This window comes from Antrostomus carolinensis, unplaced genomic scaffold (assembly GCF_000700745.2).
Source record: "Antrostomus carolinensis isolate BGI_N321 unplaced genomic scaffold, ASM70074v2 scaffold33560, whole genome shotgun sequence".
Lineage (NCBI taxonomy): Eukaryota > Metazoa > Chordata > Aves > Caprimulgiformes > Caprimulgidae > Antrostomus > Antrostomus carolinensis.
The window spans coordinates 1-1,308 of NW_010288236.1; the positions used below are offsets into that span (position 1 = coordinate 1).

The 1,308-nt window shown below is 52.1% G+C and overlaps 1 protein-coding gene across 1 annotated transcript; it reads left to right on the forward strand.

The window, feature by feature from the left end:
• Nucleotides 1–477: 477 nt before the first annotated feature.
• On the forward strand, nucleotides 478–1,001 carry LOC104523462 (homeobox protein GBX-2-like; the record flags this gene model as incomplete). The annotated part of the gene is made up of 1 exon (XM_010166054.1): nucleotides 478–1,001. A coding segment is annotated over one exon (524 nt), but the record flags the coding sequence as incomplete, so codon positions are not given.
• Nucleotides 1,002–1,308: the final 307 nt, after the last annotated feature.

The following is a 1,308-nucleotide window of genomic DNA, read 5'->3' on the forward strand; positions in this document are numbered from 1 at the left end:
AGGATGCAGGACGCGGGGTACCAAACGCTAACACAAGGCAAACCTCAAACCCAACAGTTTTGGGGGGATGGATCTGCAGGTTGTGGGGTGCGGGATGTGGGGTACCAAACACTAATGCAAAGCAAACCCCAAACCCAACGGTTTTGGAGGGGGGATGGACTGCGGGTTGTGAGGATGCGGTGGGTGCGGGATGCAGGGTACTGAACAAACCCCAAACGCAACAATTTGAGGGGATGGACCTGCAGGTTGTGGGGTGCAGTGGTGCAGGATGTGGGGTACCGAATGCTAATGCAAAGCAAACCCCAAACCCAACGGTTTTGGAGGGGGGATGGACTGCGGGTTGTGAGGATGCGGTGGGTGCGGGATGCAAGGTACTGAACAAACCCCAAACACAACAATTTTGGGGGGGGCTGGACCAGTGAGGGTGTGGGATGTGGGGTACCGAACACTAACACAAGGCCTGTGCTTGGCTTCCAGCCGGGGCTCTGCGCGGCCAGGGGAAGGAGGACCCCAAAGCAGAAGAAGAAGCGAAAAGCAAGGAGGAAAGTTTCTCCATGGACAGCGATCTAGATTACAGCTCAGACGACAACATCCCCGGCCAGGCAGCTCACAAGGAAGAGGACTCTGGCAACACGTTGGAGGAAAACCCCCAAAACCCTCCTAATTCCACTAACACCACCTCCACGGGCAAAAACCGCCGGAGGAGAACAGCTTTCACCAGCGAGCAGCTGCTGGAGCTGGAAAAGGAGTTTCACTGCAAAAAATACCTGTCCCTGACAGAGAGATCCCAGATCGCTCACGCCCTCAAACTCAGCGAAGTGCAGGTGAAAATCTGGTTCCAGAACAGAAGGGCAAAATGGAAACGGGTCAAAGCTGGTAACGCCAACTCCAAGACAGGAGAACCCTCCCGAAACCCTAAGATCGTGGTCCCCATCCCGGTGCACGTCAGCAGGTTTGCCATCAGGAGTCAGCATCAGCAGCTGGAGCAAGCCCGACCCTAAGCTCTCTCACTTCCTGAACGCTCAGAAACCACAAGTTTTATTTTTTTGGAAAGGGGAAAAGTTTCCAAAAATCGGGGTTTAAAAACAACCCACCTGAAAAAAAAAAAAAAATCATAATAATAATAATAAAAAAATAAAATTAAATGAAACAAAACCAACCCGCTAAAGCCAAGGAAAAAAACCATCCTCCGCACGGCAAATCCCCGCCACGAGCGAACTTTGAAGTGCAACTTTCCACTTACCGAAGGAAGGACGAGGAGAGGAAGGAGCCTTGGGAAGCGTTTGGGTTCCGAGCAGGAATATCAAA